A 16404-nucleotide genomic window follows, 5' to 3' on the forward strand; every position below is an offset into this window, starting at 1 on the left:
CTTGCCACGGGATGAAATATTAACTCTTTATGATAAATCATTTGCCACAAAATCAGTTTATTTTCAGCTTTATTTTCACTTAAATAGTCTGTATTTAATGTCAATAGATTATTGGAATGCCATGTAAATTGGGCAGAATATTTGATCTGGACAGCAACAGTCCTGCTAGGTAAAGAAAGCATGCATCTGCTTATACCTGCTCAGAATTATAACTACATTGAAACTAAGATAGGGTGGTGGTGTTGTGTGTTGTTTCATGGTTCCATTGCCTTTGATTTCTTTCTTCCTGTTTCTCTCCAGTGACATACACAGATATTCTCGTTGTTGACTTTTGTCTTACAGGTAGTGCCATTAGCCAGTGTGATTGTAAAAGAAGCAATGACTGATGAGGATGTCCTGAATTGTCAAAAAACAATATACAATTTGGTAGACATGGAGAGGAAAAATGATCCACTGCCAATTTCAACAGTTGGTACCAGAGGAAAGGGTCCAAAAAGGTTACATCCGTATCTCTTTGATGCTGGGCTTTTTCTATTCATATTCTATTGATGTTGTTTTCATACAGAATTTTAAAGTTTGGCCAAAAGTAATATGTGGTAAATAAAATGCTGTATGTACACAAAACAAATGCTGTGAATACTTTGCCTGCATCATTTAGGGGCTGCCACAGTACTGATACTGCAGTACATTAGGAAAAAATGCCCATCATTTTTGTTACCCAAGAACTGAGAATATGTTAAAATATGAAAGCCAAGATAGTCATCAAGAAAGGTAAGAGATTGTTGCAACCTAGGACAAGGTGGAGTGATTTTAAATTAGTAAAAAGGGAAACTTAAGCTTATTATAAATGAACAGTTATTTAAAATCGGGTTATATTAGAATAGTCAAATCCTTTTGAGTTATTTAAAATATGGGCTGCTCCTTTAAAACAAGCATAGCATATCCTGATATCTCAGTTGTTGTGATGCATGCATTGTATTTCCAAGAATTGGCCAAAAATAAATTCAGCTACAGATTTGCCCATGTGACTGAAAGTTATTTATGGTAACATGGTACACTTCTTCCTAAATTTTTTTAATTAAAAGAACTAGTAAATAATTTCCATATAAGTACATAAGTGGCCCTCTAACTATCCTAACATTACATAGTTATCAAACAACTGAGAGGGTTCAGAAGTGCCTATTTTCAGTAAGATCTTGTGGAAGTTAAGAATTTGATTTCAGTGAACATGGTCTATTTCAAGTGAAACTTAACACAGGTTGTCCATTAGGAAACATTACATGCAGTGTGGTTTCATGTTTCAAGGATGGTGTAATCCCAGGTGGGTAGACTTCCAGTACTAGAGGACAGTCAATCTGCTGAGAGTTATTTTTGGGTTTGGAGTTTTTTTGTTTCCTAAGGTCTGGTTTTTAACCTTAATTTATTCAACAGTTTCATGATCTAGGTAATCCTATATGTAATACCTTTTTTCTGGCCTTGCTTAGAGATGAACAGTACCGGATTATGTGGAATGAATTGGAGACCCTTGTACGAGCACACATAAACAACTCTGATAAACACCAGCGAGTCTTGGAATGTTTGATGGCTTGCAGAAGCAAACCCCCAGAAGAGGAGGAGCGCAAGAAAAGAGGTAGAAAGAGAGAAGACAAAGAAGACAAGTCAGAGAAGTTGGGCAAAGACTATGAATTGGATAAGCCATGGCAAGAATCAGAAAGGTAGATTTTTCTAAAGGAAAGTAAGCCTGTAGCATCATTTTTGTCCTGCCCTACTTCAAAGGGGAGAGGAATTGTGGTGAAACAGTTGCAGGTTAGTTTGATGCATTCCTGCTTGTAACCTTGGCTTACTAGCATGGAGTGTGGATTCCAAGGTTTGTTGTATCAGTCACCATTACCAAGCTTGGGAAAGGGGCAACTTATTACAGTGTCGTCTTATCAGACTTCTTAAATTAACATGTTTTACAAGCAGTATGATTCTTGTCCAAGTTCTTGACTACTTAGCAGGGCTTTGCAGCTTGAAGGGTCACTGCTGTTGAATTTTATCCTAACCATGCCACCTATTAGACATTAAATTGCTCTGTAGAAATAAAAAGCATGACTGAAAACTCAGGATAAGCTCTTGAGCTGTAGATAGTTTAATGTTTAGGTAGATAAACAATCCAGATTGGGCTCTTCAGTTGAATGACAGGACTGTCTGTAATTCATGTTGTTGTAACTTGTCTAAGTGGTAAGCATTTGTCAGTCTCTTCAAACTACTAATCTAAAGAGATCAAAAAGCCCTCATAGTAGTAAGCTTAATTTGCATGTTTTGTGCATGCTACAGTCATTTAGGATAGGAGGACCTTTCTACCTACACTATTGTCACAATGCTGGTGAACTTTAATGCCTTCCTGTGTAAGATCAAATCCACTCCTATGATTGCTTTTACTTTCATGTGTAACAAAATCGGGGCCTGAGATAGAAGGGATTTGGTATAGAATAGGTCTGAATTTAGGTAGAAAAGATAATAGGGAATTTTGTGGTATTTGTTATATTCATTGTTACTTAGTCTTTCCTTCAAAATTCAGAATGGTCAACTCTTTCAGCTATGCTATAAATACTGCTAACTACCTTAAATTAAATTATATTTTAGGATCCTTCCCTTTACTTAAGGCTTTATCCAGTGGATTATTTAGCTAGTCTTCCCTGTTGTTTTTTACCCGTTCCAAGGGGTCAAAAGAAATCTTATGATACAGGTTGCGTATAAATTTGAGTACAGAATGGTATCAAGAGTATGTGCTGCTCTAGCATATTTTACTTCACTGTTTTCCTTCTCTCTCAAAAAGGTTAAAAGGTCTTTTGGATCATGAAAAAGAAGAACTAGCAGAAGCTGAAGTTATCAAAGATTCCCCTGATTCTCCTGAGCCACCCAACAAAAAGCCTCTCATTACAATGGATGAAATGCCCACAGCTGAAAAGGCAAAAGGTAAACCAGAAGCATTGCAACAGATTATTTCTTTTAAAGATAGAAGTTGTCATATCAGTCTGTATTTTCTTAAACACTTAATAGTGAGAAATTCCTGATAAATATTACCTCAACATGTTTATGTAGAGAGAGAGATACCAGGATACTCTGTGAGTCTCTGATAGGCACTTGGGTTGACAGGGGGTTGAACAAATTTCTTCTGTTGCTATTTGAGCTACTGTATGTTAGAAGCGCTGTTTAAGGACAGGCATCAGAAATCATTGTCTCCTGCTGACTAATAAATATAAACATGCCTAGGCAGTATAGCTCTCGGAATGGGCAGTTCTCAGTGACTTTTCTTCCTTGGTGTGAACTGTTATCTGTCACAGTGGCTGAGCTGATGTTCAGAGGAAGCAACTATGCAATTGTTACCACTTTGCATATTTTGTATTTGGCCTCTATTATAAGGTTGTTTAATACTAGGGGGTTTAATATGTTGTAGGTTGTTTAATATTAGTGGTTTTAATATGTTGTACTAGCATAGTCTATAATTCTTCTAAGCCTTTATAATTATATGTTTAAGAATTTACACTTAAACTCTTTTTACTTGCAGTTTTAGGGCCAATGTCCTTGTTGTCTTTATGGAGCAACAGGATTAATACTGCCAACTCTAGGAAACACCAGGAATTTACTGGTCGTTTGAACTCTGTCAACAATAAAGCTGAGCTATACCAACATCTGAAAGAAGAAAATGGGTTTGTATCAGTAAATGTGGTATGGACGAATACTACAATTACAGCATTAAAAGACTCCTTACTCTTGAGGATTAAAATGTATAAATACATTCCTTTATCTCTCAGCATTGATGGAGAACTGGACTGGTGTTTGTATTTCAGTTGTTTGCATCTGTGCTGAGCAAGGCTGAATGCTGATAAATGGTCTTCCCTGTGCTTTAGTGATTGCCCTTGCAGCAAAACTCTTAAACTTCAGGGATTTAAATAGTAGCTAAATTGAGATTTCTTGTGCCAGTCTGTTGCTTTTAACTTCCAAAGGAATGTCAGTAAGAGTGGTTGAATATTATGCTGTTCTGTTATGAAGTTGATAGTAGGCCATGTTCTACCAAAAAGATCTGAAACAGCCAGCCAACCTCCTCTCAAGTAATTGAGATGATGGTATTCAATGATCAGTGTAAGACGGGTGAAAATTAAGACCTTGAAACAAACTGCTAAAGCTCACATTTTAGAAATAGATTCTCTATGGTCACATGAATATGGGCTTTTGTCTCTTGGTGAGGTTGATAATGGATAGCTTTTTGCAGTTATTACTGGAAAGTTTCTTTGCAGAAACCTTTTGCTGCTTAAATAAGTAATAAAAGGAGATAAGATTATGTTGGAGGCAGGGAGACACAGGATGGTTAGTGGAGTAAATATTTATTGTAAAAATATTTGTCTTTTTTCCATAATATGTTGATTTTATTTCCAATAAAAAGCCTTACCAATTGTTTTCTTGCATTTCAGAATGGAAACAACAGAAAATGGAAAAGCAGGCCGGCAGTGATGATTAATTTGTTTCTTTGGACAAAACTTAGCCAAATTGCAAAAATATTTAATGCTGGAATTGATATTGGTACCATTCTAGTATGATTGTATAGCTCTGTTTTGGTTTTTACGTTTTTCTATTACTTTTGCTATGAAATCTGTGTATCACATTAAATGAATAGTGTGCAAATAGGAGCTGTTCTGTAGAACTTTATAGTCATGTTTTTAGGACGAAGAAAACGTGTGCTGCCATGGACTAAATCAAGTAATCAAAGTCCTTTCCCATAAGTATTGTTTAATATTTCAGAATAGTTTATGACTGTTAAAAAAAAAAAATTCAAGCAATTGATAATTAACTGATAATACTGTTAGTTTTGGTTCATGAATACTTTCATTTACATGAAACTTCCTCAGGAGTCCGGAATTATGGAAAAATCATGCACTGATACCTAGTAACTGAGCTGAGAAAAATGCCAGTCTTGATTTTCAACTAAGGGATGGGAGAATGGTTACACATATAAAAAAATGTTGGTTTAAGGACTTGTAAAAATGGACTATAAGTTACCTTTAGAAAACAAATCCTTTCAGGTTGTGCTGGAGTAAAAGTAAAATAAAATTTTTGCTAATGATTAATATGTTTTTCTGATTATGCCATCTAAGATACCTGTGGATTTAGGCCTTTTTGAAAGTCATGGGGAGACTTTCTCTGAATGCTGATGGCTGTGAAATGACAAAGTAGATCATCTGTCTTCAGTTTCTTAGAGCAGAGCCTCTTTTTCTCTTAATGGAGAGTAGAATTCTCAAATAGGAAAACTTCTTCACCCAGTGTCTGTGATCTAATCCTTTGTAAGATTTGGAGTTGGCTTCCAAATGGGTCAGCTTGAGTGTACTAAGGAAAGACCAATAGCTGAGATCTCCAAGTATATGAGTCTTCCTCTGATCTCCATCCATTGCCTTATTTTAGCTTGTATAAGCAACTGAAGGTCTCACAAATTTGATATGTTTATAGTTTAAGTTGATTTAAGACACATCTGTCAGCTTTTCTAAAACTAAAATAATATATTCATATTTCTTCACCTTAAACTTTAAATACCATGGTTCATGATGACTAGATCTGAACACAAAGACCATGCACGTATTCTTTGCTTACGTTAATAGCTGAGATCTTCAGCTGTATTAAAGTACCATGTATAATCTCAAGGTGATTATTTTGCCATTGGGATGCAGATGTGTTTTGTATCAAACGATTTTAGAATGAGTTTTGGTTCTAAAGTGATTAGAAATTTTTATCATTCTAAAATTTCTATAACTTTACAGAAGCAATGTGTAATTTTTGGAGATACTAAAGTCTGAAGACTTATTTTCACTACTTAATTGAAAATAGGATGTCCTGCATCATCACTTCTCTATCTTACCTGAAATGTTCTGATGGAGAAACCTACAGTAGAATTATAATTTCTCCTAAGCTTCTGTTTTTTAGTGAGATAGTACTGCATATCAGTCTGGATATTTGTTTACTAAATGACTTAAGTTTGGAACTTAGATAGTGTGTAAATGTCATCTTTCTGCAATTTATTACTAGTCTAGAGAAGTATAACTGAAAAGCTTATCTTGTACCTTGAGTAATTGTGTGTATTGTATCTTCTGATGTGCTGTTAGTATTCAGCTGCTGTCCTTAAATATGCACAGGTATTAAATACTTTATTAGGGGAAAAGAAAAATTCTGCACCTGCTATTAAAATATATATTTGTTTAGCTTGTTTACTAACTGTTTTCCACTTTGGGAACATCTGCCAGGTAAAGTGACTAAATGAACGTGGCCTGATTCTCCAGGGTGGCTGAATGCGGAGCCTGTATTCTAAGTACTGAAGAGTTTTACTGAAACATGAGTTACTACATGGGCTGATGTTTTCTGCAGTAATCCTTTTAGATTTGTGTTTAACCAGTCTTGTCTAGACTATTGCCTACAGCAAATTACTACTTCTTTATTGACTTGTACATCAACCTTTAGAGCTGGTTTATAGCTAGATGGCTTCTGGAAAGCACTGAAGTAGTCATCCAGAGGAATTTGTATTTATCCAGACAGTTATTCAACACTGTAAACCCAGACAAGTGCTACTAGTTCATGCAAGATGATGTAAATCCTGTCACTGCTGTCATATGCACAGAGTAATTGTTGTCCTGGAGAAAGAACATAACATGTCAGCAATGTTTTCATATGCACAGCTAACCTAGGGTACGTTCATCTGCTCCCACAAATAAGTTGTAACTAGAGGTGCATTGTACATGTACAAGATATACACAATCTGCTCAGATACTTCGGCCCTGTAGCTCTTGGTACACTTGTGGCTAGTGAGCTGCTGAATTTTTTTTCCGTGCTATGACTACTGGTTGAGCTGTATTGTTGGAATTGCTGGGTGTTGTGAATCTTAAGTTTGGAGAGAAGGCAAGCCAGCAGAGGGTGCAGGGACCTGTGTTGGGATGTCATGCTGGTATCCAGCTGTTTGCAAATGTTAATCTGGACTACAGCATGAAAGGAAACCACTGGAAAACTGTTCTCATCTCCCAGTTGTGGACCATTCCCAGATGTATCCCTGGGCTGGATTCCCTTTGGACTGCTCAGAAGAGGGAATTCTGTTCCCAGACTGAATACAGTTCTGCCTGGTTTCCTTACATTAAGAGTACTCATTTGGGCCCACATTCTCTAGCCTGAAAAAGTTTTTTTTCTTTGGCTAACTTGCTTCCTCTAGTGTCTGCTCACTATGCTAGAGTAGTGTTTGCGGTGGTTGGGCTGCCCTGAATACAGGATGGCTTCTGTACCTTCTCAGTTAGACTTCATCAGAACAATGGGTGGCCACCATGACAGCATGCCACCATGACAGGAGAGTTACCCTGTGAGTTCTTGTTCCTAGACAGTGAAATTTTGGTGAAATTCACAGCTTGGTGAAATTTTATCTCCAGAGTTGTCATGTCAGTAGTCTGAGGTTCTTTGGTGATCCAGCTTCTCCAGTAAAATCCTGTGGCAATTCTGGAAAAGGCATTCTGTGTATCTCCTTTTGATGTGGTGGTACTGATGGTACCTTGGTCCTATTTCAAACTGCTTTCAGGTTTAAGGAAGATTTTCTCAGGTCTAAAATAGTTTACAGGTTAAAATTGGAAGTTATGGATTAAGTAGTTTAATCCATAAATATGGATTAAATTTTGTGTATGTTAATCTGTTAAACTGAAAAGATTTCAAAATGTTTGAAAAGATTTTAGAAATACCTTTACACATTTTCTTCCCTATGGTCCTTGGAACAGTCATGGGTGGAAGCAGACAAGAGCCAGTTTTACTGTAAGGAAGCAAGGCTGTAACTTAAAAATGTATTTTTAAAAGTACATTACACATCTCACAGGAAGAGTTTTGTGTTAAGTAGCTACCATTGCCTTTTTGAATGCTACATATAATGTATTTAAGAGAAACACTAGACAAAGTTTTGAAAGGTTAAGGACAGAGACAGTGATGTCACCCATGAGAGGGGGACAGTTATTGGATGCATTTTTTTAAAATACTAATCTAAAATTCCAAGATGACATAGAGACTCAAGGCCTTTGAATTTCAATGGAAACATTGTTTTGTGATTGTCCTTCTGAGAGTTCTGCCTCTTCTATGTGAAATGTGTATTTATGAATAGGAGTCCTAATAGAGTGGCCAATGACCCCTCATTGCCACCAGCATCAGATTGGTATATGTTTCTTTGTTCTGACTTGTACAGGCATATCACTACCAACCTCATATGTAGATTCCTTTACCTTCTTTAGCTGGCATTTTGTTCTAGGATTTAATTGCAGCTATTTTAGCTATTGCCTCTTCCTCAGGCATAGGTTAAGTATGTTCTATTTTAAATTGAAAAATTATAATACCGTTAACGGCTTATGACTTCTGAATAAGGATAGTACATTCTAGTACAAATTACCTTCTTGTAGATTTGCTCTTAATATCGTTTAAAAGATCCTAAGTGTGGATATTGCCCTAGTCATTCTGGGTAGTCATATCTTCTTGATAATGGGGAGGGAGTTGGCATTTTAGTGGCTGGAAAGATGGTGTGATGTGAGGCAGTCTTACTGACTAAAATACTGCTCTTGGGAGGTAAGTGGCACTGAAGGTGGTATCCATAACTGAGGTGAAGGTGAAGCCCTATGCTCACATACACTTGCTCTGCAAGGTTCAAGACATCCATTTCCACAGCAGCATGGCTTAACTGAGAGTTTCTCTGAAGTGTCACAGGTAGTGATCCAGGAATCTTCCTCTGATACTTGCAAAACCAGTAAACCAACATCATCAGAACAACCCCAGCAGTGACAAAGAGTGCTTAGTAAGGCAGATGGGGTCTTCCTAATTGTGGAGTCATTCTTGTCTTGAAGTGTAGGCATATTACTGTTGAAAGATACATCAAATGGCTTTGTAGTTGGAAAGCAGACTTCACTGTATGAAATGTTGAAAACCACATCAATTTTGTATTCTGGCAACACTGGACAAAGCATGGACTAACACACCATAGCATTTCTATAGTACTTCCTGTATTTCATCTTTTGTGCACCAGCTGGAAGATCTGTTGGCACTTGTACACAGCAAAACCATTATACCATGAGGTTACTGTGGACCCAGGTTTTAGAGTGGTTGCCACAATGTCTTTGGAACTGCTGGACTTCAAATAGAGGGAGAGCTTCTCTAAAAACAAACTAATCCTTTCTTCCTCAGGAAAGATCAATAGCTGTTTTTAGTTCTGACAGCATGATACATTTTTGGGCTTCAGAAGCTCAATGGTGAAGGATTCCCAGGCAGTCAGTCCTCTTGAATCTATGGCAGACGGCACAAACTCCCGAGGTGAATACTGGAAATCAGTATCGGGGGATAGCGGTGTATGGTTTGCTGGGAGGTGTTAAATTGCATCCAGCTTTCTGATCCCAATGGAGAGCCATCAGCTGGACTGATTTGTAGTGATAACTGAGTTGCCATCTTCCTCATTGTAAAATGTGTTGGCAGATATAGGAAAAAAGAATAGTTGTTGTTAGGAAAGGAATTAACAACTTCAGAATTTCTGAGGTTGAACAGTCCCAAGTCTCTCTGGGTGACTTTTTCACCTGGGGGGTAACACAGCAATGGGACAAATTTTTTCTGATGTCTGAACCTCCTGAGATGCCGTTTTGTGGCTATTGCCCCTTCTTATATCATCTACTGCTTTTCAGAAGAGTATTACATTGTCCTTTAGAATCCTTTTTGAGAAACAGTGCTCCTCGTGGATTTTATTTGGGGTCAACAGAACTCCCCACTGCTTTTCTAAGATTATTTCCCTTTGTGATAGGTATTGCAAATCATTCTTTCCTGTGAAGTAACTTGCAGAACCACTTAGCTATAGCATCATTTTGGAAGACAATTTGCAGATTTTTTTAAAATACTTTCTCTGACTGCATTAAGATGGAAATGTGTTGGTAATCTAGAGTTTCTTTAGCATCCTTAAATGGGGATCACATACTAGTTCTTGTGAGACTTGCCCTGAAAATACTAAAATCTAATAAAGCACTCTGTTTAATCTAGTTTTTCCAAATCCAGTGCACAAACCACTTATTCAATATATAATCAGAAGATAATCTCAAAAGCAATCAAAAAGGTTTAAATTTAGATTTTAGCCTTAAACAGATTAATTAAAAGTTAAAGTATAGAAAACAAAAGATAAATCATCTTTAAAAAATCAGCTTTACATAGTGTGATAACTAATGGCTAATGGCTTGTAAATCAGAAGCAAGCCACTTCAGCTGTTGTGCTTTCTGAGCCTGCATTCAGCTGGGTGGTTGACATTTGTTTTTTCAATGGACAGTGTGTCCATCACCTCACACAGCCTCTGACCTGGGAATGACAATGGCAGATGCTGAGAACTGGTAAGGGAATTTCTGGACTTGCCTTGCTTCTACTGAAGCTTATAACAGTGAAGTGTTGTTCTTGATCACATATTAACAACTTCATTTGTTTAAGCATATTTATATAATGTTTATTTAAAAGAGCTGTAAATATGCACTACACTGTTCTCTAACATATTAGTCATGTTTTGTATAGTGCTGTCCTGGTTCAGCTAGAATAGGGTTAAGTTTCCCCAGCAGAGAGGGGGAAGGGATTTCCAGGCAGGTTATTCATACCATGTTGACATCAGGTCCAGCGCTCCTATGAGGGAACTTTTGTGGCTTTGGTTGCAGGGAGCACAGGGCTGTCTGTATCCATTGCAGTATTTCTCTGTATATCTTTGTTTTCTTGTTTACTGTTATTGCTGTTTATTGTTGTTATTGCTACTATTGTTGTTCAGATTGCTTATTACACTGTTGTATTAAATTTCTTCTTATTTTAACCCAGGGTTTGTGCCCTACTTGTGTCTGAGGGTGGGGGAGGGACAGCAGCAATGTGGTCTCGGGTCCTGGCAGGGCTTAAAACCATCACAAGTGCCTTCATAAACAAAAATATTCTAGTACTTTTTACACAACAGTATCACAATGTCTCTCAGGGTGGTGGCAGTTAAGTATGTCTCACTTCTAGTGCTTTAAATATTGCAGAATAAGGGTGGTGTTCCTTCCTATTACTATAAAGTCCTTGCTTGAATAATTTTTGCTTTTTGTGTTACAGAAAGTTTATGTAAATTTCAAGGCCCTTCCTTGTTTAATTGGATGGTTGTCTAAAATCTGAGTTTGGATTACAGTTCAAAGCTGCCCAGCAAGAGACTGCCAGGTACTGTGATACTTTACCTATCAAAGACTATAGCACAGGTTAGTAGGGCTGTCATCAGGCAGTACCTTGATTTGCCTTCATTCCCAACATTAAGTTTGCAGGAACCCCTGGGAATTTGCTTGCACAAGCTGAGATCCTCAGAAAGTGCAGAAGCTCTTGATTATGTTTCCACATGAAGTGTCCTCCTAGAAATAGACACAATTCCTGAAGAAAAACTCAACTCTGCAAAGAGTCAGTCCTGGCCCTGCTGTCTGAGTGCCCTGTCATCAGATTCTGAAATGGAGCTTGTGTATGAGGTCATTATTAAAACATGTTATTGTTTCATCTTCTATTTCTGACACTAATAATGGATTTTTGTTTGGGGATTTTGAGTGTTTTTTTCTTTATATAGCTGTGTTTAGCATCAAGAATAGCTTCAGATTAATCAGGTAAGCACTGGGTGTTTCAGCATCACCTGATTTCTGGAGGTTGACAGACAGCCTGCCTGGGACAGGATTACTTTGTGCTGTGCATCTGCCCAGTTTGAAGAGCTCCTAGGAATATGCAAGTGGACACCAAGTAACCTGTAGGATGATAAAACATAACAAATTTGAAAGGAGATCTTCTATCTATGGCTGTTAAGGGAAGTTTGGCAGGCTCAAGGAGTAAGGGAGATCAGGGTGCAGGGAGTTCCTGTAGCCTGTGACAAAAATGTCCCTTCCTTTCCTGCCATTTCTGGGTCTCATTTATTTGTTTTCTACACTTTAGGGACCAATTTACAAGACTGAGTAAAATCATATCCTATTCGTATCCTCTCCTTATATATTACTGAATATAAATAACAGGGAGATTAATTCAGGACATGAATCTTTAGGTCATAGTAGTTTGAAGACTGCATGGATTCTAGTATAGTAAACCAGAGATACCTTGCAAGATGGATAAAAATGATGACAGCTATGTTCAGAAGTAAGAATATAGAAGTGAAGTTTTTACCTGGAGTTATATTCTGAAGCTCCTATGAAACAAAAAATGGAGGAAGAAACCATGCACTTTCCACAGACTAGCCTTTCAGATGTAGGAAACAGCAAAGTGCTTGTATCTTGTTGTGATTGCAGTAGTGTCTGAACCACCTCTGTGAAAATAAGATCATTACATAAATATAAACAATCTTTCAGCTTCAACTGTAAAGGGCATCCTATGTTAATAATTTGCTATAGGGTTGGGAACGTAGTTTAACACCTCTTAGGGTGTGTAATTAAAAACTCTTTGCCAGCATGAGAAACACCATGGGAAGGGTGCTAGAGTTCAACCTTCCCTTTAGAAAATTGGGAGGCTCACCCAGGTGGCTTCTCTCACTGGAGCAGAAAGGTATTTTTTTAACATCTCTAGATAGCCTGTGTTTGCAGGAGTGTTAATAAACATATGTTAGGGCTGTGTTGTCCATCTGTGGGCTTTGACAGATGCTTGCTTGGACACCTGATTGCAAACCTAAGTATTTCAGACTACAGTTCTGTGCTGTGGGTATAGACTTAACATAGGTCTAGTAAAGTTTTATAAAGATGGTGATTGTGAAGGGCATTGACAAGGTCAATGCAATAAAAATAGGGGCAATCAGGTCACTCTAGACAGAAGGAATAGTTTGGCTCTGAATGCTGCACTTAGCAACTATTTAAGATCTGCCTTTTTACAAATATAATTCAAGATGATTCAGACATAATCCTGCAAATTTACTCAACTAGTCCTACAAACATACCATCTCTATAGTCTAGTATATACTTAGGCCTGAGACAGTCATGCAGTTGGAAAAGGTGGACTATAAAACGTATCTGGTCTAATTCCCTACTCTGTAGGATACTCAACTATTGCGTCATTTCTGTTAAATATTTGTTATTCATCACAACCCTCCACAATGTTCCCCAAGCATCTCTTCTCAAGTTTTATTATCCTTACTGTGAAAAAGTTTATCTAATCTCTAACTTAATCTAACTGCAATTGCAGGTCATTAGTACTGCTTCAGTTCCCAGGGGATGCTGAGAACACTACTTGCATCTTTTCAGCAAACTGTTACATCAACCTGCATCTTTCATCAGTCTTATAGACTGATTTCAGTTTGTCATGCTCTTTAGACCTCTGACCATCCTTGTGTTCCTTGGGAGCTTCTTCAATGGGTCCATCTTTTCTTGGATAGGACAGCCAAAGCTGGGTCTCATTGTTCAGCTGAGCTGTTGCCTGGACCGAGTTGAGTAAAAATATTACTTTCCCCTACAAGGAACACTGCTGACACATCCCTAGTTCAGTGAAGTCGTGCTTTTGCAGAAGAAACTGTATTAAATCATTGTATGGACTCTCAGGGCAGGAAAGACAATGAATGGCAAGTCAAATATTAAGCATACCTGGTATACTGCTGGACAGATGAGAAGTGGCATTAAATAAAGTCACCAGAGGTAATTCTACAGCGTCCAACTTGATGTCTGAGATTTTCTGTTACACCAGGGTAGGTTTGGTGACATCTGGCAAAATCCTTCTTGTTCCCAGATCTCTCTCTGAATGCAGTTCCTTTGTGCTGCTGATAAAATACTTGCAGATTTCATCTCTGTTCTGGGCATGCTAGTGCTGTAAGAAGAACAAAGTATATTTGTTGGTCTGGATAGCTCAGAGGTGTCAAAGCTAGAAAAGTCTACTGGCAGATTAAGAACTAGAGCAGTATCATGACAGGGCAGAATGATCAGACTTGGTTCATAAGATGCTTCTGGTTTACTAGGGAAAGTGCTGTAGCTGAGGCTTCAGGACTGAAATTCATTTTGGGATAGAGGATCTGTACTTCTCTCTGGGTTACAGCAAGAAATTATGGTTTTTTCCTCCAGCAAATGGAAATCCATTGGCCTGTGGGATAATTATAAAAGTTTTCAGTATATTCATAGTTGCTAGTAAACACTTGGGTCAGACTGCTACTTATTAGCACAGATGGACGTGTGTCATCGATGGGAAATGTGAAGTCAGACAAAGCTGTAGCTCTTACTGAAGCTCTTGTGAATAGTGAAGGGAGTGTTTCTGGACAGAGGGATGCACTAGAAAGCATTTCAAGTTCTGAAAAGTGGCTTTTTGCCGTTGCTGTAATCTGGCACTTCTGATACTAGCCTTGCTTCTGGCAAAAATACATGAAATTCTGTCTTAGAAGGAAATCCCTCTGCTGAGCTGTGAGGCCATTCATGAAAAGTGTTCATCATCCAAGTGCACATGGGCCTGGAAAGCTTGAAAGCTTGTCTGTGTCTGAAGTGATGTCCTGTAGGAAATGGTATTTTGATACTTCTGATTTAATAGAAAGAAAATGAGTGTCTCGGGCACAGGAGGCTCTAACTGCTCTAGCAGCAGGGATGTCCAGAATGTTGGGGATAATGAACATGTGAGCTATCCTACACATGTGCATGCCTCGGCAAGGACATAACAAGGACATAGAACAAAGACTCAGCAACCAACTCCAGGAGATGGATTGGGCGGAGAAAGACATTGAGTGGCGTTTATTATCCAATCGTGAGAAGGCTTGAAGCACGTGGACAAAGCTAACCATCCAATCGTAAGGATTGTACCACATACCGTTCGCATGCACGGGAGAAAGCTATAAAAGGGCTTGCTTACCTTCAATAAATTGGCATTGCTTGATCATACTGGTCGTGTGCGTGTCCATATCTCCCGCACCAGAAGCTCTAGCAGGCGGCACTTCCAGTTCAGTGAAGAGAAGCATTGTTTTAGTAATAAGTGAAGGCAAAAGATCTGGAAAATTAATCTGCAAATATAATACATGCTGGTAGGTTAGTTGGCATGTCCCATGCTGAGTCAACTTCTAAGGTGACCCAGGTTTTCTTGACTTATAAGATGGATATTATTCTGCATCTTGTAACTTGCCATTGTTAGACTTTCTTCATAGAAAGATGCTAAACTCTGAGTAGGTGATACTGCAAGTCATGTGAGCGGTTTGGCACAGTAGAGGACAAAGGCCTGGAAGCATCTCTTGCAGCTGGTCTCTGGGTAATTCTTACTGATTTTAATGTAGGTGTTGGCATGATCATTAATGCTCACATGATGTCATCTTAGAGACTTTATTTCATAATTGCCTCTTCTAAGTATTCTTCAACCTGCATTTTTATACCTGAGCAGCTGTGAGAAGTGACATGAGTCAGTGTTGTGTCACAGGAGTTGGGTGAATTTGTGGAGCATGGCAAACCCTCCACACTTCACAGGCCAGGAGAGTCCTATGTAATGGTTCACGGTAAAGTCAATGTGCCCAGTGTGTTTAGTGAGTACAGTCAGACTGCAAGCCTCTGTGTGCCAAATCTGTGCATTGTAGCAGGGTTAGTAGGGAGGAACCCAGGTGGAGATATTCAGCCATTGTGCACACAATGTAGAGGCATTCTTGTGCTTCCAGGGTTTCTGTTCCAGTAGAGAGAATGATTTCAGCAGAAGTGATAGGAGCTTCCTTCCCACAGTTGGTACTGAAAGTCCAAAATTGCACTGATTAAGAGTTGTGTATCTTCCCCTGTTTTTGTGAAGATACCTGTTTGGATTTAGTCTCATCTTATGCACATGCATCACTCAAAATCTTCTTAGTGCAAAACTTCTTCCTATTGGGTAGATAAATGTTTCCCATTCCATTAACTTCAGTGAGCACTAAGTTTGATCCCATTGGTTGTGTAGAACACTGCAGCATGCTCTGAGTTTTCCAAACACTATCCTCATTATGTGGACTTGGAAGTAATTCACGTAGGAGAGATTCCCAGTCCATTAGACATCAGATGTAGGTACTTGCATTAAGAAGGAACCACTGATGGAAATAGTGGCTTTAGAGGCAATTCAGAGCCTTGCTGGGAACCTGCCTCTCTCCCTGCTGACAGAAGAGCTCCAGTTCCTAACTGGGGTAGGGAGGCTGGACGCCATCTGTACAGTGGCCACCTGGAGAATCGGTGCCCCAGTGCTGCTGGGCTTGCAGTCCTCATGCCCGTTGTCCATGCTTGCTGTGCACTACCACTATGGGGCAATGAGGCCTCCTGCTCTTAGATTCAACATGTTCCATATTTTGATGCTTTGTTTTGATTGTGTTGATCTGATGTGGTATTTCCATGATAGGAAAGAACCACCATGTGTCAGTTAGGGAGCACCCATCTGTTTTTTACAATCCATCCCCCCCCCCCCCCCCCC

At 38.6% G+C, this 16404-nt stretch overlaps 1 protein-coding gene across 5 annotated transcripts in view; it reads left to right on the forward strand.

Annotated features, from left to right (window-relative positions):
- The window catches only part of INTS13 (integrator complex subunit 13), a 31213-nt gene that overhangs the window by 14719 nt on the left and 90 nt on the right, over positions 1-16404 (forward strand). For 2 of the 5 annotated variants that reach the window (XM_026866605.1, XM_026866623.1), the window contains 5 exons: positions 343-497; positions 1485-1715; positions 2822-2961; positions 3554-3695; positions 4458-5756. In XM_026866605.1, the coding sequence (XP_026722406.1) occupies positions 343-497; positions 1485-1715; positions 2822-2961; positions 3554-3695; positions 4458-4497 (708 nt within the window). In that variant the 3' untranslated portion in view covers positions 4498-5756. Of the gene's footprint in view, positions 1-342; positions 498-1484; positions 1716-2821; positions 2962-3553; positions 3696-4457; positions 5757-16404 lie in introns of those variants that run through there. The other 3 variants (XM_026866616.1, XM_026866631.1, XR_003400191.1) reach the window with 2 other exon arrangements.

This window comes from Athene cunicularia (genome assembly GCF_003259725.1).
Source record: "Athene cunicularia isolate RWA chromosome 1 unlocalized genomic scaffold, athCun1 chr1_part2, whole genome shotgun sequence".
In the NCBI taxonomy this organism is placed as follows: Eukaryota; Metazoa; Chordata; class Aves; order Strigiformes; family Strigidae; genus Athene; species Athene cunicularia.